Source organism: Podarcis muralis, chromosome 6, assembly GCF_964188315.1.
Source record: "Podarcis muralis chromosome 6, rPodMur119.hap1.1, whole genome shotgun sequence".
Lineage (NCBI taxonomy): Eukaryota > Metazoa > Chordata > Lepidosauria > Squamata > Lacertidae > Podarcis > Podarcis muralis.
In genome coordinates, this window is record NC_135660.1 from 38,879,060 (window position 1) to 38,901,942 (window position 22,883).

A 22,883-nucleotide genomic window follows, 5' to 3' on the forward strand; every position below is an offset into this window, starting at 1 on the left:
GCGCCCCTGCGCTCTCCTCCGACTTTAGAATTGACACTCTGTGTGTCTGTGTGTGTGTGAGGGCTCCTTCTCCTGCTTCTGTTCACTCTCCCTGCACCCCTGCGCTCTCCCTGCGCCCCTGCGACTTTAGAATTGACACTCTGTGTGTCTCTGTGTGTGTGTGAGTGAGGGCTCCTTCTCCTTCTCTTGCTTCCCATTCACTCTCCCTCCGACTTTAGAATTGACACTCTGTGTGTCTGTGTGTGTGTGTGTGTGTGTGTGTGTGTGGGCTCCTTCTCCTTCTCTTGCTTCCCATTCACTCTCCCTCCGACTTTAGAATTGACACTCTGTGTGTCTGTGTGTGTGTGAGGGCTCCTTCTCCTTCTCTTGCTTCCCATTCACTCTCCCTCCGACTTTAAAATTGACACTCTGTGTGTCTGTGTGTGTGTGTGTGTGTGAGGGCTCCTTCTCCTTCTCTTGCTTCCCATTCACTCTCCCTCCGACTTTAGAATTGACACTCTGTGTGTCTGTGTGTGTGTGTGTGTGTGTGTGTGTGTGTGTGTGTGTGTGTGTGAGGGCTCCTTCTCCTTCTCTTGCTTCCCATTCACTCTCCCTCCGACTTTAGAATTGACACTCTGTGTGTCTCTCTGTGTGTGAGGGCTCCTTCTCCTTCTCTTGCTTCCCATTCACTCTCCCTCCGACTTTAGAATTGACACTCTGTGTGTCTGTGTGAGGGCTCCTTCTCCTTCTCTTGCTTCCCATTCACTCTCCCTCCGACTTTAGAATTGACACTCTGTGTGTCTGTGTGTGTGTGTGTGAGGGCTCCTTCTCCTTCTCTTGCTTCCCATTCACTCTCCCTCCGACTTTAGAATTGACACTCTGTGTGTGTGTGTGTGTGTCTGTGTGTGTGTGAGGGCTCCTTCTCCTTCTCTTGCTTCCCATTCACTCTCCCTCCGACTTTAGAATTGACACTCTGTGTGTCTGTGTGTGAGAGGGCTCCTTCTCCTTCTCTTGCTTCTGTTCACTCTCCCTCCGACTTTAGAATTGACACTCTGTGTGTCTGTGTGTGTGTGTGTGAGGGCTCCTTCTCCTTCTCTTGCTTCCCATTCACTCTCCCTCCGACTTTAGAATTGACACTCTGTGTGTCTGTGTGTGTGTGTGTGAGGGCTCCTTCTCCTTCTCTTGCTTCCCATTCACTCTCCCTCCGACTTTAGAATTGACACTCTGTGTGTCTGTGTGTGTGTGTGTCTGTGTGTGTGTGAGGGCTCCTTCTCCTTCTCTTGCTTCCCATTCACTCTCCCTCCGACTTTAGAATTGACACTCTGTGTGTCTGTGTGTGAGAGGGCTCCTTCTCCTTCTCTTGCTTCTGTTCACTCTCCCTCCGACTTTAGAATTGACACTCTGTGTGTCTGTGTGTGTGTGTGTGTGTGTGTGTGAGGGCTCCTTCTCCTTCTCTTGCTTCCCATTCACTCTCCCTCCGACTTTAGAATTGACACTCTGTGTGTGTGTGTGTCTGTGTGTGTGTGAGGGCTCCTTCTCCTTCTCTTGCTTCCCATTCACTCTCCCTCCGACTTTAGAATTGACACTCTGTGTGTGTGTCTGTGTGTGTGTGAGGGCTCCTTCTCCTTCTCTTGCTTCCCATTCACTCTCCCTGCGACTTTAGAATTGACACTGTGTGTCTCTCTGTGTGTGTGAGGGCTCCTTCTCCTTCTCTTGCTTCCCGTTCACTCCCCCAGCGCCCCTGCGACTTCCAGCGCCCTGCGACTTTAGGGCCAGTTCTTTCTCTGCGTGTGTGTGTGTTTTGACCTCACTGCGCTTGTTGGTGGAGAGTGTTGGTCGCAATTTTTCTTGATTTGTCTCAGAGTGGTTACTATCATGGTTTCCTTGCCGGGGAGGAGGGAGAGACGCAGAGCCTGCTTGTTCTAAAGGAGCAAAGCCGGAGAGGAGCCTCTCCTGCATTATTAGCAGCATCCTTCTCCACACCACCCACACGTGCTCCTTGTCCCTTGAGTTCTTTTCCTTCCCTCCCCACTTAAAATGTGGTTACAAAGCACGGATCCACATGGATCCTCAGGATTTTTGCATTGGGCTACCCCAAACTCACCGTCAGATCACATGTCTGTGGCCACAGCATGAACCACAAAAATCATACATCCACTGTTTCGTTTAGAATATTTTTTTCTTGTTTTCCTCCTCTAAAAACTACGTGCGTGTTATGGTCAGGTGCGTGTTATAGAGCGAAAAATACGGTAATTTCTGCTGAAATTTACCAAATGGGCAAGAGACAGAACAAAACTATGGTCAAGTTTTAAAACCTGGATATGAGACTGTGATTGCTATGTAAGCAAACAAACAATTTCTGTGTGCAGCAAAGTGATGGCAGAGTTGTAAGGTATCTTTTGGACGTGTTGAAGTGTATATAGTTGGAAAGGAGAGGAAGGTCCTTTCTGTATGTCTGCTCTCATCATTGTAGCATGGTTTTTCTCTCTACTGCTACCTGCAAGGCCATATTGCACCACATGCTAAAATTCAAGCAGTTATGCCATAAAGGAAGAATACAAAACTCAACTGTACAAAAACAGAACAATAAGAAGAAATGGTGGAGGTGGGGGAGAGAGTGAGACGTTAGTTAGCTGAAGTTTCAGGACACACCAGATGTTAGATAGGAATTCCTAACAAAGCAACATGTTCATTAACTACATGTCACATTTGGCCGTACCAGTGCTTGGCTGACATTTCCTCCTGTAGCCAATGATTTGAAATGGCTGCTGTTGTACACCAACTGGACTTCTGAGATCTCCACAGTCTCAAGTTCCTCCTGCGTCTGACGATCTATCACATGCAGTTTCTCCACACTATCCAGAAGCACCACTGTGCGTGAATTTATCCACTAGAAATCAAGGAAAGGTGACAGGTACCAACAATTAATAACACAAAAGGACAGGGGATATTATTGGGCACTAAGAGAGCCAGTGTGGTGTTGTGCTTAAGATAGATAGACTCGTAATCTGGTGAACCAGGTTCACTTCCCCACTCCTCCACATACAGCTGCTGGGTGACCAGTCACACTTCTTTGAAGTCTCTCAGCCCCACTCACCTCACAGAGTGTTTGTTGTGGGGGAGGAAGGGAAAGGAGAATGTCAGCTGCTTTGAGACTCCTTCAGGTAGCGATAAAGCGGGATATCAAATCCAAACTCCTCTTCTTCTTAAGTAAATCTTATAAAGCCATAGCATCCGAATTATACAGCTGGTGGCAACATGACTAACTTTAGAAGTTGGGGTCTCCGTACAAATAAGTAAGAAAGAATGCCATGTAATTTTCCTGGGAATATTTAACCACCAGACTAGAAACATACATTTTAAAGTGGAAAATCTCAAGTGTGATGTACAAATCCCCACAATTATATGACAAACTCTTTCTTAATATGATGGTCTCCACAACCATTGGGAGCAAAACTTGAACTACCCCCAAGGCACAAAACTAGAATGAAGTTTTTTAAAAATGCCTATTTGTAGGTTATACGTTTATACTTTAAAAACCTCCAGGTTATTCAGTCTTAAACACCCTTCCAATAATAGTTAATGTTGACGAGTTTTTTACTAGAATCAAACCAAGGCATATCAGAAGAAATTAAGATTGCGGCTCAAGAGACAACACAATGAGAACTATTAAAGTGGCAACAATGTATTTCAAGTAAGCTGAAATTCACTAGCAAATAACAGAGCAGTCTTAAATGGAGGTGGGGAGCAGAGGAGCCATTTCTGCAACCAACACCTTACCAGCTTGCATTGGTCATGTCAGACTGTGTGTGTGTGGGGGGGGTTATTATTTGCTAGGAGGATCCTTGAGCCCCTGGATCCTGCTAAAAAAAGGCGAGAACAATTGGAAGTAGCTTAGCTGAGTGACATTGCAGCCTCAGTCACAGCACAGCCCCCTAAATGGTGGTGCTCCTCTCTGCCAACAGATTCTAGCAGGGAGACAACTACATAAACATCTGACACCCCTCACCATCATTACCCAGATAGGGGTCATCTTCTGAAGAGTTAAGAGCCTATTAAATGGAATAAATGCCTATTTCTTTTTTAACTACAAAATTCTTCGCATTTCCTACTAGAAAATAAAACATAACTTACTGTAAAATTAATGAGGTCATAGTGCAGATGTAGCTGCTTCTGCTTTGTAACATGTATTGCTCCAGATTCATCTCTCTTAACCTGGTGATGAAATTAGGTAATTCATAGGAACATAATAAACTGCATTATACAGAGTCAGACCATTGGTCCATCAAGCAATTGGGCTGCTTACAATTGTACTACCTTCAGCTGTGTTTTCATCTAACACCTGCAGAAAACCTTTTAAACTTGCCAACATTTTTCATGATAGTCTGCTGGTGATAACCTTGTGTGTGTTTTACTGCATTATATTTATTGAGAACAACTCTGATATATTTTTAAATGAAATTATGGTATACAAATAATTCAGGAAATAATCCCAACGTACACTCAAGTGAAAATCAAACTGAACAATTAGATACTTTGGCTTTTTCAACATACTAGTAAGCTGAGAAACTAATCTACAACACAACTGTTGCCATCCTACAGTCTGAGCTTTTGGAAGTTAATGACCAACTACTCTGAGGGAATATGTATTTAGAAAGCAACTCTCCAAAGCTGATTGATAAAATGAACCTTACCAGAAGGAAATGGACAACATCTCCTCGGCAGAAGGCAAGCACGGGATTCACAGATGTCTGCACAGCAACAAAATGCCATGCTAGCAATGGAACACTGGATGGGTCCATCTGAAGATGAAAATAGACTAGATTCTTAGCACCAAGTAAAAGAAAGAAAAAGTACTGGCTGTAGAGGGGGGAGAAGCACTGCTTTGAAAGTGAAACATACTGGTCTAATTTAAATTCAATTTACAAAAAGACTTGTTGATTCAACAATGATATAGTCATGCTCTTTACTAAATATATATAAAAAATACTTTACTTTCCAAAGCTTTATAAAGATGCAATCAGCTTGAAATGTACAACATTAGCATTTCCAGTCCTTGCAGAGGTGGGTGCACTTAAGCCTACTGATTTCAATGGTCTTAGGTATGCCTCAGGTATGCCTCTATGGCAAAGAATTACTCCATCGCTGCAGTGTGTGTTGTATAAAGTTCTTACAAGACAATGGAAGGCTGTGTTGGACATCCAAACTAAGGTTCTCCCCAAATAATCCTCAGGCCTGGCCTAGGACAATTTTTTGCCTTAGGCAAAGGACAAGATGGCGTCGTGCTCTCTAGTTACATATACAGAAGCAGCCTAGACCAGAAGTTGATTCAAGAAAGGAACATTCTCCACTGCATGCGAAGGAGGCAGGCTAATTTTGGGGATGCAGGACAAGTCATGTGGGACACACAGCCCTGTCCTTCAACAGAGGGTAATGGCTAGGTGGAATGGGGCAGGATCAGGAGAAACAGTCAGAGTGTGAGGGGCATTACCCAAGGCAGTTTCATCCCTCTGCTTCATGGCCCCAGTAACCCTCATGCTCCACCAGAGCACTTTGAAGAGTCATGAATTTGTCAAAATTACTCACACGACCGTATGGGAAAGTCATCCACACTTTCAAAGACGGTTTCAAGCCAATGACAAGAATCTGCAGGTAGAAATGAAAGTAAGTAATAAACATTCTGCATTCGGCAATATTTCTTCCATTTTAAAACAGGATGTCTTGTGTAGAAGTCACCTTTGTTAAGGAAGCCATTGCAAGCAGGGAGTACTGGGTGATGGGGTGGTCTCTCAGTTCAGTCTTTGCATGTAAAGGCTCAATGCAACAGACTTCTCCCTTGGAACCACTGAACAAGCAGCGTGACTCACATGTTCTCACACCCATGACTCTCCTGAGAATAAAGTAGAAGGACATAAACAAACAGCAACAATTTAAAACGGTGACTTGTGTGTATAGGAAAATGCATACACAATTTAGCTTTCAAAAGTGTTCCATGTAATTCCAGGAATGGCTTTTAACAACTACATTTGCAAATCCAACACAAATGATACTGACCAGGATACTCAAGGGATACTCAAGAGAGAATTAGGCCTCTAAAGCCTCTAGTGTTTTTCCTCAGTCTGTTCAACTTGCAATCTTGAGCACAACCTGGTGTTTGAAATGCTGCACTTCAAGTTCTTAGAAAAGGTTTCATTATAAAGGGTCTATTTCCAACAATGGTGTCATCCAACAATAAACCCACAGATTCTTACCTGAAAGAGAGTTCAAATACTGAGCCTCCACTGTCGTTGCAAATCGCTAGCGTTGGATCATCTGTAAACTGAACAGAACATTACTTTTCCCCCACACGTGTATCTTCTCAGCAACTTTTAAAACTTTCTTTCATTAACATTACCTCACTTGTTAATGGGCACTTCCCTAGATGAGATGGATGGGAGGTGGCCTGCTCTTAATGGGGTTACATTCTCTCTGAAGAAGCGGTTACACAGCTTAGGGGTATTTCTGCACCAACTGCTGTCGCTTGAGGCTCAGGTGGCCTCAGTGGTGCAGACTGCCTTCTATCAGCTTCTGCTGGTGGCCCAGCTTCACTGCTATCTGAACAGGGACAGCCTAACCTCTGTTGTCTATGCTCTGGTAACCTGCAGGTAAGATTACAGTGGTGCCCCGCAAGACGAATGCCTCGCAAGACGGAAAACCCGCTAGACGAAAGGGTTTTCCGTTTTGGAGGTGCTTCGCAAAACGAATTTCCTATGGGCTTGCTTCGCAAGACGAAAATGTATTGCGAGTTCCTGCAGGTTTTTTTTCCTCCCCCCCCCTTTTTCCCAAGCCGCTAAGCCGCTTATCAGCTGATCCACTAAGCCGCTTAACAGCTGATCCGCTAAGCCGCTTAACAGCTGATCCACTAAACCGCTAAGCCGCTTAACAGCTGATCCGCTAAACCGCTAAGCCGCTTAACAGCTGATCGCTAAGCCGCTTATCAGCTGATCCACTAAGCCGCTAAGCCGCTTATCAGCTGATCCGCTAAGCCGCTAATTGGCTTGCTTCGCAAGACGAAAAAACTGCAAGACGAAGAGACTCGCGGAACGGATTCTTTTCGTCTTGCGAGGCACCACTGTATTGTAATGTGCTATATGTGGGGCTGCCTCTGAAGACAATTTGGAAAGTTCAGCTGGTGCAGAATTTAGCGGCCAGGTTGCTTACTGAGGCAAGACAGTTTGGCATATAACGCCAAACCTGGCCTGATTGCACTGGCTGCTAATTAGTTTCCAGGCCCAATTCAGAGTGCTGGTTTTGACCTATAAAGTCTTAAAGGGATCAGGACCACGGTTCCTCAAGAATTGCCTCTGGCCCTATGAATCAAACCTGGACCCTGCGATCATCATCTGAGGCCCTTCTTCATGTGCCCTTCTTCATGTGCCTCACTGTTTGTAGAATGCTCTCGCCTGGCACCATCATTATATATTGTTATGCACCAGGCAAAAGCTTTCTTCTGTAACCAAGCCTTTGATCTTTAACTATCTGTGGCCTTTCCGAAGTGGGTGGGTTATTTTTAATATACTTCTCTTTCCTATGCAATTCAAATTTTGAGGTGGTAAATACTGGTGCTGTATTAGGTGTGCACAATTTATTATCGTCAGAAAGATCTAACACAATTTCAGTGCAGCCAACACAGCTCACAAAGTAGAATTAATTGATATTTCTTACCTTAATGTGCAAAATTGCTGTTCCTGGAGGATGAGCATCTGTTATTGATCTCAAAAGCTTTCCACTAGCCAGATCCCACATTGTAATCTATAAGTAAAAGACCATTAATTTTCTCTAATACAAGTCTGGATTAACAAAGCATGAAGACATCTACAAAATATTTGCCAACCATCTTCTTGTGTAATCAAGCGTTATTCAATTATTTTGTCCTACTTTTCCAGGCACAGAGTGTACTTCACATTTTATAAAAGTTTTAGAGAACAAAGGTCTAATTCAGACATCACATTTCCCCACTGCCATGGTTTGGGAACTGGGAGCAGATTCCTCCCCCAGGGATGCCAACTTGAATAAAATATTGGGGGGGGGGTCAGGTAAGCAGCACCCTCCATAATCTATCACATGACACGGTGCTTGCACACCATTTGAATGGTAATGTCCATCAACTGGGGGGGGCAGCCCCCTCAAAAAAATTTGAGAGGGCGAAGTCCCCTCGGCCCTTAGGAGTTGGCTCCTATGTCCTCCCCTCCTCAGCGCTCTCTCCTGGCTAGCAGTAACTATCCTGACTGCAAAGTCTGAGCTGGCATGATTAACAAAAATTACTGCTAAGCACATTTTGAAATGGGGTCTAATCCTGGTTTCAAACTCTGGTTTGAAAGCTAATTATGGTTAAGAGAAATTAGGGTTAAACTGGTCAGGCATGATTGTATACTACTGTTGGTAACAACAGGAAAAGGGAGGGCTGTACGAGCCAAGGGGGGTGGAGCAAAAGGGTGGGGAAGGCCACAAAGTTTTCTTAATTGCCACATCACATCCAAACTGCACTATGACTTGTCCATCAGTTTAAAAGCAGAAGCTTCCTCCCACCAGCTTAGCCAACATGACTGAGCAAGACTGCCAAGATTGCTCACTCCCAATTTCCAAAATAATGAACATGACTCTATCTATCTATCTATCTATCTATCTATCTATCTATTATTTGAAAGTTTCGCTAGGAATTGAAATATAGAGTTTACAAAATAAACAAATAAAATGGATGATGTTTTCTCTCATATGACATTTTTATTGAGAAAATCAAAGCTAGACTTAAACAAAAGCTGAATTTTCTGGCATTAAAATAAGGCCTCACGGAGTACAAAGAAGTACTGTGTGGGATACATGTACTGCTTGCTAATCTATATCACATTTGGGGTGACAATAAGCCACAGTAGAAAGAAATTATTTATGGAGATAACAAAAGGTGTAAATAGAAAATCATTGCTCTCCAGAACCAACTAAGAGCCCAGCTAGGTCAGGCCAAAGGCCCATTGAGTTGAACATTCTGTTCCAATAGTGGCCAACCAGATACCCATAGGAAGCCTGTGAGCAGAACCCGAGTGCAATAGCAGTCTCCTCACTTGCAATCCCCAGCAACTGGAATTCAGACACACTGCCTTGGACAGCGGAGGTGGAACAAAGCCATCACAACCAGTAGCCATTGATTACAGGCGTCCCCTCACTTACGCACAACCACATACATGCGTGGTGCTGGGAAATAATAACATAATTCAGTTCAAACCCAGAAATGGCGGGAGAGAACTGGAGAGTCCTCGTAGCTCATGAGGAGACCCTCCCTGGAGCCCGAAGAGGATGACAGTGAAGGCAGAGGAAGCCCCAAAGAGATTGAAGGTGCAACAGGGCTTTGTTTACAAAGCTCAGCCTCCCCGCCTAATAGCTGGTGTGTGGGGCGGCGCAGCAGATTTCGCATGCAGCCTCCAGCCTCCTGTCAGCCCCAGAGCTTCAATTCTAGTTGTGGATATTTTTGGATACAGCGTTTTTGGTATGGATTGAAAAGAGAACAGCAGAGAGGACATTTAAAGGGTGTTTTTAGAGGGTGTTCCACACTTTACCCGATTTCACTGAAACGTAACCCCTGGGTTTGCACATCTACCTTGGGGTACACAGAACACAGCTGGACTTACTTCTGAGTAAGCATGCACGGTATTGTGCCATATATCAACCTTACCTGTCCTTTTGCAAAACCACACAGAAGTCTTGAACAATCGTTGTTGATGCTAAGAGCAGATATAGCCCCATACTGTGCTCCAACTGCGGTACTGCCCAAACAAAGCCGAAGAGCCTGGTTAGGATCTAAACACAAAGATGCCTAGTTAACATATGGGTACATCAACACCACAGATCAGCACATCAATCCCAGAATCAAGAGTAATTCTACACATCATGAATTGGCTCATTTCAGACATCACATTTTCAATCATTCAACCCATGATACAGAGAACTAGCAACAAACTGTGGTCTCTCACCCTCATGCTTCCTTTCTGGGTTTGCATAATCATGATTACTTGTGACACCTAAATTGGGCGTAACATGCTTACAATTCACCAGGAGGAGGTGAAGAAAGCTTTTGTGGAGAGTGAAAAATGAGGAGCAACCGCTTATGTGATTTTAAAGACAGAATTTAAAATTCTAACAGTGAAGAGCTATGACACCCAATGAGGCCCACAAAACTCAGGAGCAACATGGCCAGTGCTATAAAGGGAAGAATAAGCCACATAACAAAGAAAAAGAAAATAGCACTATTTATAGCAGCAAGAAGAAAGGAGACAGAAGCAGATCAATAATAAAGTCAAGAGATAACATAACAAAACACTTCAGTTCTTTCAAGAGAAAGATTATATTTTAGAAATTTAATACAAAAAGGCTAAAGAATAATAGAAAAATGGAGAGTAAAATAAAAGCTATGCCTCAATTAAAAGCTTGAGGGGAAGAATAGAACAGAAAAATATTTTGCTATGGCCTCCATGTTTTCCTCCCAAAATGCCATGGAAGCACATTGCATTGAGGGAATGTCAAGGTCACAAACATGGTAGCAGGTTGCCAGTGGACAATATCTGCTGTTGCCACTACCACCATCACAGATTATGTAAAATACATTTTTTAAAATGAAAAATACAAAATCCTATTAGGTCAAGATAAGCAGTTCCAACTCAACCCCACGCCCGTTTGAAAGCAATATTACATACACACAAATATATGAGAATGAAGATCACCAAACTAAAGATTGCAACAATCCTCATCTCACACCTAGTTTGTGATATGGCATAGACAGCTATTCAAATGGGAAGGGAGCGGAAACACAGCTTCCTTATTTTAGTTCAGCAGCTCTCTAGAAACTGGTTAGACTCTCTATTCAAAAATTGTAAGTGCCCCAAGGCTACTTGAGTGAAGTTTCTTATCCATTTTCAGTACATGATACTAATGTGATCAAACTTGGGTTTATACCCAAGTATTTTAAACTTATATGCATGTTAAATGTTGTCAAACTTTCTTTTTTAATACAACAGCAGCTACTTTAAAAATGGATTGGAGGAAGTAAAAACTAGGTAGTTAATGGATTGGAGGAAGTAAAAACTAGGTAGTTAATTGTATTTACCACAGAGCATGCTCTATAAAAATCAAATCATCATTTCCCACACATTATATCTCTGCTTCAAGTATTATTAATTATTATTATTATTATTGATGTTTTCATTCATTCATTCAATTTATATGAATGAATGAAAGAGCCAGGGCAGCACACACATCCACAATTTCTAAGAACAGTTAGAGTTAAAAACATTATTTTATCCAGTCACTTCAGAGTTACCAGGAAGAGGTATCCTTCAGCCACCTAACGCCTAAGTCAGGGATCTGCAACCCGCGGCTCCGGAGCCGCATGTGGCTCTTTTACACCTTTGCCGCGGCTCCGGGGCGGATACTAGCGAGGAGAGGAGGCGCATTGTGCGCCCCGACACTCCCCACTGTGGCGGGCGCTGTACTGGCTGTGACGTCGCATGGGGGCAGTGTGTGCGTTAGTCACGCACCATCCCGACGTCACCTTCCCACCCGCTGTCAGATCGGAGGGCAGCGGCGCACATGCTTTAAATGTCGCAATGGTTTTGCGGCTCCCAGGTTTTTTTTTCTTCGGAAACAGGTCCAAGTGGCTCTTTTTGTCTTAAAGTTTGCAGACCCTTGGCCTAAGTAAACCAAAATGTTTTCAAATTCCTTCTGAAAATTAATGATGGAGGCAGGTGCACCTCATTAGGGAGGGCATTCCATAAATGGTGTACCACCACAGAAAGGGAGAGCTCAATATCACATTGCCACCCACCCACCATCCTGCGAATGTACCCATGAATGATTTCCGTGCTCTTACCAGGTCACCCTTCACTAGTCATCCATCTCTCACCAGGAGGATGGCTTAGGCACATGCACACCCTCCTAGTTGTTTCTGGCTCTCACCCAGGAATCAACCCAGTTAGATGTACCGGGGGGGGGGGACGGACGATGCCCTCACCCATCCCTACTACAGACTTTCAGAACGCAAGTTAATTGGCTGAATTTGCTTAACTATAAGGACGTCCCAACCTCATCATTTTAATTAGCTGTGAGGTTCAGGATCACCCCCACCTTGCCAAAGCCTCTGGAGAGAAGAGTGTCCACGAGACGGATGGTGAAAGAAGAGGGAAAGGCAGGTGGGAAGAGCAGTAACACCGTCAGAGGTGGCAGGCAGCCAGTTTCCTCAAACAAATGCCAGCAAACCTCAATGAACTGAAGCAACGTTGTAAAGAAGAGCGGACCAAAATTCCTCCACTATGATGTGAGAAGCCGATAAAGCCACACAGAAAACAATTACTTCAAGTTATTGCTGCTAAAGGTGGTTCTACAAGCTGTTGAATCAGAAGGTGTTCTTAGTTCTTCCACACACGGCTTCCCCATTTTGGCTTTATTTTTCTTAAATAAACCATGACATGGAGTAATATGTCATGTGTTGTTGTTCATCTGAGGTTGTATTTACCTAATTTTAAGACCTGCTAAGGAGGAGGTGATTGGTACTGTGTCCTGATAATACCACAGAATTCAAAGAGGGTGTACTTTCTTTTCCCCGTAACTGTATAGACGGTTATTGAATATGTTCTGGTTGGAGACCAGCACCTCTTGCCAGAGTGGTAATCAAAGCTATGATGTACTAAAAGCTACAGATAAAATATTTGTCTTTTCTTCAGAGGAATTTCCCAGTACAGGAAATAGCTTCAGAGTTTTATATGAACTCCTGCACCCTATGCCCTAAAATTACATTGTGAACATATTGCCCAGACCTTCAGTAAGCGGTATACAAATACCTTCATTAAATATAAATTTAAGCTATCATATCAGAATTCAGAGCATAGTTGTGGCAGTTTTAAAATGTGGACCTGTTCATGCAAGTTACATGCACAATGCAGCGGTACTATACCTTTGCCTTCTCAGTCCATGAGGAAAAAAGTTGAGAGAGAAAGAAAAGCCAGAAGTCAAAAGGGAGGAAAAATATCCAATAAAATGTTTCTGTTCAGCAAGAGGCTATCACAAATCAGTTTCTGCTGGTGGGGAGCAACAGGCGAAATGCCTATTCATTTCTGTGTAACATGAGGCCAAAACAGCATATCCAGACAACACTTCCTTCAAATACCATATAGTGAACCGTGTAAAAAAACAAACCTGTACCTTATTTGAACATAATCTTTTTTAATCCAGAAAGCCTGCAAGTCAACATCATTTTAAAATACATCACATTACTTACATGTAGCATGTCCTGCTAAGCTTACTGAATCAGATGACCAGACATATTGGTACTACTTATGTAACAAAATACAGTAACAAAATACATACAATATGCCACAGAAATCAAATTCAAAGTGATTTTCTGAAGTTTAAGTAGTTCAACAGGTACCCTTGCTTACCAAATATCAGTGCCAGTCCATGGGACGTGCCCACTGCTATGAGACTTGATGCTGCCTAAACAAAGCAAAGCCAAGGGAAAGCATTAAGACACTTGAAAACAAGGCAGACAATAAGAAATTTCCCAAAAGCAGCAATCAGATTATCCATGTTTTAAGCAAGCAAAACTGAAACTAGAAATTAACCCTAAAAGGTTATGGACCCATGAAATAGGTTTCTATAAAGGACTCAGAAGAAGCCATATCAGAAACACTTGCTGACCAAATGATTAAAGATTATTTCACAAAAAGAACTGATCCAAGTGACCTTTATAATTGGAACAGGTGACTGACTGGGATTATCATCATCATTATCATCATATACATTAGGTGGCAGTTAAACTTCCTGATTTTTCATTAAGCCTACTCATTGGCCTGTGCACAAAACCTGGGCTCATCTATTCCCCTTTCCTCCTCCAGTGCCTCTATGAGGGAAAAGAAAGGATATTTTCACTTTAATGTAATCACAGTTTAGCATTACAGCCAAATCCTAAACTGTGATTAATCCTAACTATAGTTTATTGAAACATGCCAACTTCATAAACCATGGGTTGGAATAACCTAATGAGCCCCATTATAGCAGAAGCCCTGCATAAGGACTTCCATTTGTGTGACAGGGCTTCCCTCCTCGCTTTCTTTGTGTGCCTGAAATTGGCTCTGGAGGTGTCAGAACCTCCAGAACAGCACACAGGGGAAGGAGAGGGGGGCTGTTCCATCTGGCAAGCTGCAAGGCTTGTGCAAACATTCATTAAAGCACAACAATGAAACCCACCCCATGATTTTAAGTTGGGTTGTTTCAGTCAACTATGGTTAAGGCTAACTCCAGATTGACCAGGTAATACCAAACTCATTAATTAAAAGCAAGAGTTTCCCATTTCTTTCTCATGGCTAAGGAGCTCAAGCCTGGCAATCCATAGCTTAGCTTTACATCCAAATGTTGCTTATCACAGCTACTGCAAGGGTTACTGGAGTACCAGATTGTGTGCACTGCTTTGGGTCCTTTATTTTGTTACATGGATTATTCATATCTATTCATTCATTCTATACAGTAATACAAATGGAATAGTTTTGGAAAGAAACAGGGTCTGCAAAAATACTGTATCTAGGAGCAAGGCTTTAAGAACATCAAAAATGAAACAAGCATTGTATAGTTATTCATAAACTTACAATTGCAGTGGGTAAGCCAGCATCCACTTTGGCCTAAAAGAGAAAGATATATTACGCAACTAGCATCAATAATCATAAGAGTGAAACACAAAATAATCTGCATGTCAGATATAATCATGTGAGGCTTCCCAGTTTGCCATTTGAAATAACAGAATCATAGAATTGTAAGTTGGAAGGGTCTTGGGGGTCATCTGGTTCAAACTTAAGCCTACACTTGTCATTAAGAAGCTGAAGTTATGACTCAAACACCCCCCACATTCCATATGGGAATTCATCAGGTTATAACTGCGCAAAAAAGGGTTCTGCTCACTCCAGAGTGGATTTTGCTTTTCCCACAGATGGAAAATACCCCAAAGCTACAAAATGCAGGGGCTAGAAGCATCCTCCTCCTGGGTTTACCATTATGTGTGACCATCACCAGTATGGAGTTAAAAGGAGCTCACACCCAGTCCTAAAATCACCCAGAGAATCAGTTTTTTCAGGATTCTCAAACTAACACTTGTGAGTTTACCAGAGCCAGATACAACACTAGAACGCTTTGAGGGTTGTTTTTTTTTTTTAACAAATCAAGCAGTGTATAAATGCTATGAAATAAATAAAATATATAGAAATAAATAATAGAAACAGAACACGAGGCAGTGGAAGTGTGCTTGACCGCATATCCAAATCCCTAGACCCCCGTTAGTTGTAGACTAGGAAAACAAACTTCATGTTTATCCTTTTCTACCCGCTGCATGAATATCGTAAGTGTACCACCTAACTATTGTCTCTTCCGACTTGTGTACTGCCCATGTTGTTCATCTGCCTCAGTGGAGAAAAGCTACTTACCGCTGCAGAAACTATCTGAGCAGAGATTCCTTTCAGAAGGGACAGCCGTATCACAGAGCCATGGATGGAGAAAGAATCACGAAGCTTCTTCTTCCTTCGTAAAGTAAGGACAATCTCTCAGAACTCTACATGTAGTTAAGAGCCCAGTGCTGTAGTGAGAAACTGCTAGATGAGGGGCTAAAGTCCCACTGTGCCAGCAGAACACTAGATACACTACAGTCATGCAAATGCTACCATGACACGTGTAACAGTGCAACACCACAGATACGTCAGCTCAGAAGGCCACCAGTGGGGTGGAGCTGTGAGGACATGAGTGGCACAGGAGAGGAGGGCACTTATGCCATTTCCTACACCCCCTCATGCAACTGCCATACCTCCTCTCCCATGGTGGGGCGCAAGTTGCCAACTCTTGCTTACCAATCCTACGCAGTGAGTTTCTGGAGACTGTCAGTGATGGCATCTATCACAAGGATCAAGACATTTGCCCACAAACAGTTACCTTTTCAGGTGTGTTCTATCGCCACTGTCAGAGCTCGCTACAGATGAAGTATCATATGAGTGAGTGTCAATGTTATCGATATTTAGAAGGGAAGGATCCTCAAGAACAAACGGCTCTTCTTCATCATCAGTCTATAAAAGAGACAGAAATAACATAGCTGGCCAACCATGCTATATCCAGCCTTGCAATGCACTAATGTAACTTACAGCAGTACTGCCTGGGTTTGCCAGGTGCCAGTTAGGCATGGTATTAGACGGGGATGAAAGACAGACTTTGCTCAAAGACTGCTGAATAAGATCCTACTGGTGGGTTCAGAAAGGCACACACAGAGAGAAAAGAACACACAATGCCAATTAAACAGCTTTGCCAATTTTTAGAGGAGCTTGGTCCCATTTTCCATGGTAGTTTAAGAGCAGTGTCACGTTATGATAAATTGGTCTGTGAGCAGTTGCACATTTGCATTTTGCTCTTCCAGCACAGTGTGCAAATAAGGGTTTTGTACTACCCTGCTCAACTCACCTCATTTAAAATACTTTCCAGTGTTGGGGGAGTATCAACCTGAGGAATATCAAACTCCTTGTCATCTATCTATATCAAAAAAAGAAACATTTTTAAGCTTCGTCATGAAGATGTTGGCTGACCACTTTTGACAGTGAAATGCTTCATGCTCCTAATCACCCTTCCCTGGGTGCTCTTTTCTGAAAATCGGTGCTTTCAAAAGGAAAATTTCAATTGGGAGCTACTGTACACACACACTATGAAAAATTGGGAATTTGATCAATGTAATGATCTAGGGCTGAACAAAAGTGTAAACCATGTAAATACCAGATATGTGCAACAAAAAATGCATAGATCATAAACACAACATAAAACCCAGGACTTTCTGGTAATGAAAACATCAAAGCCTGAAGGTGAGAACCAGAAAAAGGATGACCATGTCCGTCTTTCCCCTCTGCTGCAGCAGGATGGCACTTTAGGAATTGGAATTGCAGTCTCCATTGCTCAAATTGTCAAAATCTGTTTAGCTGTTGTATAAGCACTTCCAACAGTCTGCATCTGAATGCCCCTAAGAACTACATCAAGTGCGGTATGAAGGGGTAAAGAGAGCAGCTAGAACAGGGGTCACAGACCCTGCAAGAATGCCCAGCTGTCAAACACTTTAGGTCACAATGATGTCAAGTGACTGGATGCTTTGAAATTCTGAAGTCAGGACTTCAAAGCACCATGTGCAGCTGATCCAGGAAGCTTTGGCTCTAGAGTCCATCAGCTAATGGACAGTAGAATCAAAACCTGCTTTCCTTTGCCACTGAACAATCAGGAGAGCTTTATAAGGCTCCCGATTGTGCTCTGACAGTTGCATAGCTATCTGTCACATGATACCAGGTGTGGGGCAAGTGGGTGTGGTTTGGGAGAAGCAGCCTTATGGGCCAAGTTTGGCCTGCAGGCCAGAGGGTCCCTACTCCTGAGTCGTAATATCTGGGAGTGCAATAAGGTATAATAATGCATACATCCAGTGCCACCTTCTGGTACTTTAAGCAATTTATTATTTTGAGAACTGTTTTTAGCTTTGGTTCACTGAAAGCCACTTTGGGAACTGTTATGACTGAAGGAAGACTGTATCTGAAAACTTCCCCCACCCCCCAAACGATTCCTATTTGCTTTAAGAACATTTTAATTAACATTACAGGCCCCACTTTTCCCCTTTCATTTTAGGATTGTCTGGGACTTATATGGGGGGGGGGGGGAGTGTTAATCTTCCAGCACTCAGCCATCTTCATCCACATCAAAATAAGACAACAGAACAACCCATATGATGTAACAAATCTACCCATTCAGCTGCAAAAGCAGCCCAAAACATACTAGACACAGCATCTTCGAACAGATAATAGATGACACAGTACAGTAGATGACTTCCAGTCACCCCGCAGTTTGTCTAATACTTTTCAGTGTGTGAAGTAAAGCACTATAAGCTTGATTTCTGATGCTAAAAAAGCACTCTGGCCACAAACCAATGCCTCTTTTCCCTATAGTTAGAGGAGATACAAATTGTGTGGGTGTGTGGGTGTATCTCTTAAGCAAGCTTCTGACACAAGTTTCTGGCAAGCTTCTGAAAGTGTATTCATTTCCAGCACCACATCCCATACTATTCCAGAGTCCCTCTAACTCCAAGAGTGGTTTTTTGGGGAAGCACAAGGAGTCTGAGGAGGCAGGAAAGCCCTGTTTCCCAAGTGGAGTCCTGACTACACTTCTCTGGAACCAACCCACTGCAACTACATGAACCAAACAATCAATATATTAATGTATGATCCAATCCAAAAATCTGAAGAAATAAAACTCCCATAAAAATATTTTGTGCACTTGTAAAGAGGTTGTTATGCCATGAACTTGAAACTAGCACCTGCAACGTATTTTTTAAAATCCCGATTAGCTAACACTACAAAAGTAAACAGTAGCACATAACAATGTATAATGAAGGACAGCAACAATTAATTCTTTAGACAAAAGACAGGCAGCAATGTCTTACCAGCTCACTCTTGGAGTCCAACTCTCTACTCAGTTCAGTCACAGACAGCTTGGGGGAAGAGGTTTCCTGGCACAATGGCTGCTGACTTGATTCATCCGCCACAAAGGGACCTTGATCTTGGTCAAGGTTTTGACTCTCCATCTTCAGTTCATCTTCCATCTTTCCTGTTCCCAGCTGTCAGAAAGCAGCCACTTGATAGGAGGAGGGAAGTTTAAAGTACATCTGCTTCCAGAGCCCAAACACCTGTAACTGATATAGAACGGTTCACATGCCACATTTACGATAGGGATACATGGAAATAATCAGAGAAAACCTGCAGCAGTGGCAATACGCAGACTACAAGTGAAAAGTCACGGCTAAGAACTCCTACTTAAACAGGAGGGTGAGATTTCCACACAACTGCTTCACTTTTGTACAAGATAAAAAATATGAAAGTAACAGTAGCTACTGTTACTGAAAGTAACAATAGCTACAGGCATGCACTGACACCAAGATGTCAGCTGTGCAGACTAACACAAACCATACTAATCTCCTCTCTGTGTCTGGATTACAACTCGTACCGTTTAAATTGCAAGCCATTTTGGAGGTCCTTGTTAGGGCCAAAAGGCAGAGTATAAATTCTTTTAGAAATATTATTCCCCCCCCACACACTCTAACCATTTCTCTCCGACAGCTGTCAACAGACCGCCACCATTAGATCATAGAATCAGAGTTAGAAGGGACCATAAGGTTCATCTAGTCCAACCCCCTGCAATGCAGGAATATTTCACCCAATGTGGGGCTCCGACCCACAGCCCTGAGATTAAGAGTCTCTTACCTTACCACCGACTGAGCTATCCCAGCTGCTGCCCTACATCCCCCACAAGCTAGAAGGTGCCTACAAGGGAAACTCGGGGACCTCGCATTGAAACATATGACTTCCTCGCCTCATCATTCGCTTCCAGGTTCAATGACGGCTCAGAAGCCTGCCATTAAATCAGGAACGTCGGCTGTCCAGATGTTTTCCCGACTACAGATCCTATCATCCCTGAAATATACTCAGAGTCGCAAAGTGATTTCATGCTCTTTATTCTGCTCATAGTGGTGAGGAGGAATGAATGAATGTCCCCTCAAAGTATCTGCTTTATATACATTATTTACACAATGGGCTGCGCATGATTGGCTAATTCCGGAATTCTACTGTAAGCCAATCAGGTTGTGGATTCACTTCTATCTGGAGCATGATTGGGTAGTTCCTGCCAACCAATCATACTGCTGCATTGTTCAAGGACCAATCAGACTGCTGCATTCTGAATCCTATTGTTCTAGGACCAATCCGACTGCTGCCTTTTGGATCCTATTGTTCTAGGACCAATCAGACTGCTGCAGTTTGGATCCTATTCAACTCAGTACATAACAATCCCCAACCAGTATCAGCCACCTGACTGGGGCTGACAGGAGTTGGGAGAGTCCAGAAACAGCCACAGGTTCTCAATCCCTGCTATTGGCGTACAACCACCCAAGCCTCCTCCTAAGGAAGCCTGAGGTTGTGTCATTTGCAGCAGTCAGTGTGAGAGCTTGGCCGCTTTTCAACACAATCACAATGAAGTTCCAAAGTGGGTGGGTGGGGGGCAAAGCACCCGAGAGCCCCACGGAGGCATGTTCAGTCACCCACCCGAAGGGGCCAGTTCTGGGAGCAAAGCCCCACAGCAGCCACCCCACAGGCTGGCAGAGGAGGGGTTTCCGGGGATTCCCTTCCCCGCCCCACAAAACCCAGGCGCCGTCCTCTAGGACGCCGCAGCACAGAGCAGGATCGGGCCATGTTAGAAGCGGCAGGCATCGCCATGCCCAGGGACGGGGTTGCGGGGCGAGTCTGCCTCTTATGGCCCCGTCGAGCAAGGGCTGCGCCCCACACAAGGCCAGCCAAGCCGCCTGATGCCGGGAAACTGGGAGGCGCCCGCCCTCGACCCCCTCGACTCCTGAGCCAGCGAGGCAAAGGAACAAAGCTCACCAGCCCACATCTTCGGGAGCACCCTCAAAACGCCAGCCATTCCGCACCCACCGCCGCCACCACTTACTTCCGCCCGGCCCAAGCGCAGCTTCTCCGCCCGGCGTCTGCTTTAAAGGGGACGCCCAAGCTCGGGCCAAGCGGGCCTTCGATCCCGCAGCGCCCCCTTCTGGCGCCGAAGAGAGATGCATCCGAGAGCGTATATTCGCGGCTGCTGGCTGTTGTGGTTTTTAATCCAATACGATTTAAGGTTTCGGCGCGGGACGCGTTTTAAGATGCTGCTCCGAGGTTCAACAACCTCAAATATTAAATGGAGCGGGGGGCGGGGGCACTTCATGTAATAGTGCATTATTAACAGTTCCTCATTCAATAGGTTCTGATAGAGCGGCGACGTTGGATCCGTTAGATAAATGCGGGGGTGGGTGGGGCTTTAGCCTGCTTTGTTGTTGTTGTTGTTTAGTCGTTTAGTCGTGTCCGACTCTTCGTGACCCCATGGACCAGAGCACGCCAGGCATCTCTGTCCTCCACTACCTCCCGCAGTTTGGTCAAACTCATGCTGGTAACCTCGAAAACACTATCCAACCATCTCGTCCTCTGTCGCCCCCTTCTCCTTGTGCCCTCCATCTTTCCCAGCATCAGTGTCTTCTCCAGGGAGTCTTCTCTTCTCATGAGGTGGCCAAAGTACTGGAGCCTCAGCTTCACGATCTGTCCTTCCAGTGAGCACTCAGGGCTGATTTCCTTAAGAATGGATGCGTTTGATCTTCTTGCAGTCCATGGGACTCTCAAGAGTCTTCTCCAGCACCATAATTCAAAAGCATCAATTCTTCGGAGATCAGCCTTCTTTATGGTCCAGCTCTCACTTCCATACTTCACTATAATCTGAGTAAATTAGATAAAAAGGATTTCCCTAATTGACAGCTCATTTGCATATGCATTTAGATACATAATAGATATGCCTCCTCTAACGGCAACTCCTGCTCATCACCTAAAAACAAATAAGAGTATTTTACGTCATTTATGATGGGATGACAGGGGGCTAATAGTTGCCAATAGGTAACAGTTGCAGACGTGCTGAAGGTCAGTGGTAGAGCATTTGCTTTGCATGTAGAAGGTCCTAGATTCAATCCTGGCCATCTCCAGGCAGGACTGAAAAACAGACCCATCTGAAACCCAGAAGAGCCACTATCACCAGTCAATGTAAACAATGCCAAGCTGGATGGACCATTAATTTAACTCAGTTATCAGGCAGCCTATCCGTAGTGGCTAATGCCCCCAGAGATTAAGGGAGCAGAAAACAGGAAGGAATTTTAGTTTTGTCACAGTCCTCCACCCTGATCAAGTCTACAAACTTCCATTCTTTTGCATAGCATATGACCGGAGCTTATTTTTGCTGACCAAGTGAGAGACCAGAGGGCCCAGGGCATGGTTGGTTGGTTGCAGGCTGGTGGGGGGGGGTGTTGCTGGGTCAAATTAGCCATACTGATTTGTATGCTGATGGGAGGGATTTGTCATTGGTTACAGTTTAGAACAGCACTGATGCTTCAGCAATGAGGCAACTCAAGCTGGGAGTTTTGTGCAAGAGCTAAAGCTCCATTCCTTCCTGCCTCTAAGTCAGGCCTGATCTAGGAATGTGCTTCCATCCACTTCCCCTCCTTCTCAAATAGCCTCCCATGCAGCTAGCTGATATTCAGGCATCCCAGGCAGCTGGTCCTGGGGCACGAATGTCAAGATACAGCAGCTGAATGCTCACATTGTTATGGACACTGACCATGTGGCTGGTGATGTTGCTCCATTCTGTGCTTTCTGGAGTGGCGTTTTCTTCTCAACACCTTTTATGGTAGGCATGTACAAGACACCAATTAAGATACTGAAATACACCTTAGTATGTTACATTCTAAGGAGTGTGCATGGTATCAGCTAAGGTAAATGTACTAAAAAAAAAAAAAGATAAAGGACCCCTGACAGTTAAGTCCAGTCGTGAACAACTCTGGGGTTGCAGCACTCATCTTGCTTTACTGACTGAGGGAGCTGACGTTTGTCCGCAGACAGTTTTTCCAGGTCATGTGGCCAGCATGACTTAAGTCACTTCTGGCGAAATCAGAGCAGCACATGGAAACAGCGTTTACCTTCCCGCCGGAGCAGTACCTATTTATCTACTTGCACTTTGATGTGCTTTCGAACTGCTAGGTTGGCAGGAGCTGGGACTGAGCAATGGGAGCTCACCCCATCGCAGGGATTTGAACTGCCGACCTTCCGATCAGCAAGCCCTAGGCTCAGTGGTTTAGACCACAGCGCCACCTGCACTAACTAGGGGTCAATTAACTGGAATTAAATCCCATTGAACTCACTGAGTCTTATTTGGTAATAGGATTATGCAATGTCAGTTATGATGGTGCATCCTGC

The 22,883-nt window shown here is 44.1% G+C and overlaps 1 protein-coding gene across 4 annotated transcripts in view; it reads right to left on the reverse strand.

Annotated features, from left to right (window-relative positions):
* The window catches only part of VPS8 (VPS8 subunit of CORVET complex), an 88,901-nt gene extending 68,304 nt beyond the window's left edge, over positions 1–20,597 (reverse strand). Inside the window, exons 1-15 of one of the 4 annotated variants that reach the window (XM_028730816.2) lie at positions 20,484–20,597; positions 18,494–18,742; positions 16,489–16,557; positions 15,970–16,100; positions 15,471–15,564; positions 14,643–14,675; positions 13,440–13,494; positions 9,686–9,810; positions 7,684–7,770; positions 6,231–6,298; positions 5,716–5,869; positions 5,566–5,625; positions 4,674–4,781; positions 4,114–4,194; positions 2,699–2,869 (exon numbers count right to left, since the gene is read on the reverse strand). In XM_028730816.2, coding sequence (XP_028586649.2) covers positions 2,699–2,869; positions 4,114–4,194; positions 4,674–4,781; positions 5,566–5,625; positions 5,716–5,869; positions 6,231–6,298; positions 7,684–7,770; positions 9,686–9,810; positions 13,440–13,494; positions 14,643–14,675; positions 15,471–15,564; positions 15,970–16,100; positions 16,489–16,557; positions 18,494–18,652 — 1,395 coding nt within the window. In that variant the 5' untranslated portion in view covers positions 18,653–18,742; positions 20,484–20,597. Of the gene's footprint in view, positions 1–2,698; positions 2,870–4,113; positions 4,195–4,673; positions 4,782–5,565; positions 5,626–5,715; positions 5,870–6,230; positions 6,299–7,683; positions 7,771–9,685; positions 9,811–13,439; positions 13,495–14,642; positions 14,676–15,470; positions 15,565–15,969; positions 16,101–16,488; positions 16,558–18,493; positions 18,743–19,310; positions 19,552–20,483 lie in introns of those variants that run through there. The other 3 variants (XM_077930037.1, XM_077930036.1, XM_077930038.1) reach the window with 3 other exon arrangements.
* Positions 20,598–22,883: the final 2,286 nt, after the last annotated feature.